General features: G+C 30.4%; 1 protein-coding gene across 1 annotated transcript; it reads left to right on the plus strand.

Moving 5' to 3' along the window:
• PGSY75_0039400 (putative EMP1-like protein) lies at positions 1 to 827 on the plus strand (the record flags this gene model as incomplete). The annotated part of the gene is made up of 1 exon (XM_018783511.1): positions 1 to 827. A coding segment is annotated over one exon (827 nt), but the record flags the coding sequence as incomplete, so codon positions are not given.

Below are 827 nucleotides of genomic sequence, written 5' to 3' on the forward strand. Positions count from 1 at the left end.
TTATTAGGAAATAAATATACTAATGATAATAATAAAGCATTACAGGCAATGAAATATAGTTTTTATGATTATGGAGATATAATTAAAGGTACGGATATGATGAATAATTCTCTTTTAAATAAATTGACTGAAAAATTAGATAACGTACTTCAAGAAACTGCATCTACAGGTCAATCAGATGTTCGCAAAAAATGGTGGAATGATAATAAAACACATGTATGGCACGCGATGTTATGTGGGTATATGAGCAAAAATACAGAAGAAAGAAATAATGAACAGCTTTCTGATAAGTGGTGTCCTTTACCTGAAGAAGATAGTACTCCTCAGTTTTTACGATGGTTAGAAGAATGGTCACGACAGTTTTGTGAAGAAAAAAAAACCAAAACGTTATCTTTAGAAAAATTGTGTTTAGATAATGATAAAGACACAACCAAATCTGGAGCATATAAATCATACCATTTAAGTGATCCTAATTGTATAAGTTGGTACAATACATACGAAGCATGGCTTCGTAGTAAAAATGATCAATGGAAAGGATGGAAAGAAAAATACGAAAATTACGAAAAAGAAAAAGTAGATCCTAGCACACCAGGTGTTTCTTCCCCACCTGGAACACCATCACAAAATGGTGCTGAAGAATATGTAAAAAGCAAATGTGAACAATGTAACTGTAACATTAATAGTTTAGATGATATGTATAAAGAAATAAAAAACCCCAATATAAACTCAATTAAACAAATCGTTCAAAAAGTTCATGACGATATACCTGAACTAAAATACAAAACCGCAAATAATGTAATTACAGCTGTGGAAAATTTAGTTGAAAA

Source organism: Plasmodium gaboni (assembly GCF_001602025.1).
Source record: "Plasmodium gaboni strain SY75 chromosome Unknown, whole genome shotgun sequence".
In the NCBI taxonomy this organism is placed as follows: domain Eukaryota; phylum Apicomplexa; class Aconoidasida; order Haemosporida; family Plasmodiidae; genus Plasmodium; species Plasmodium gaboni.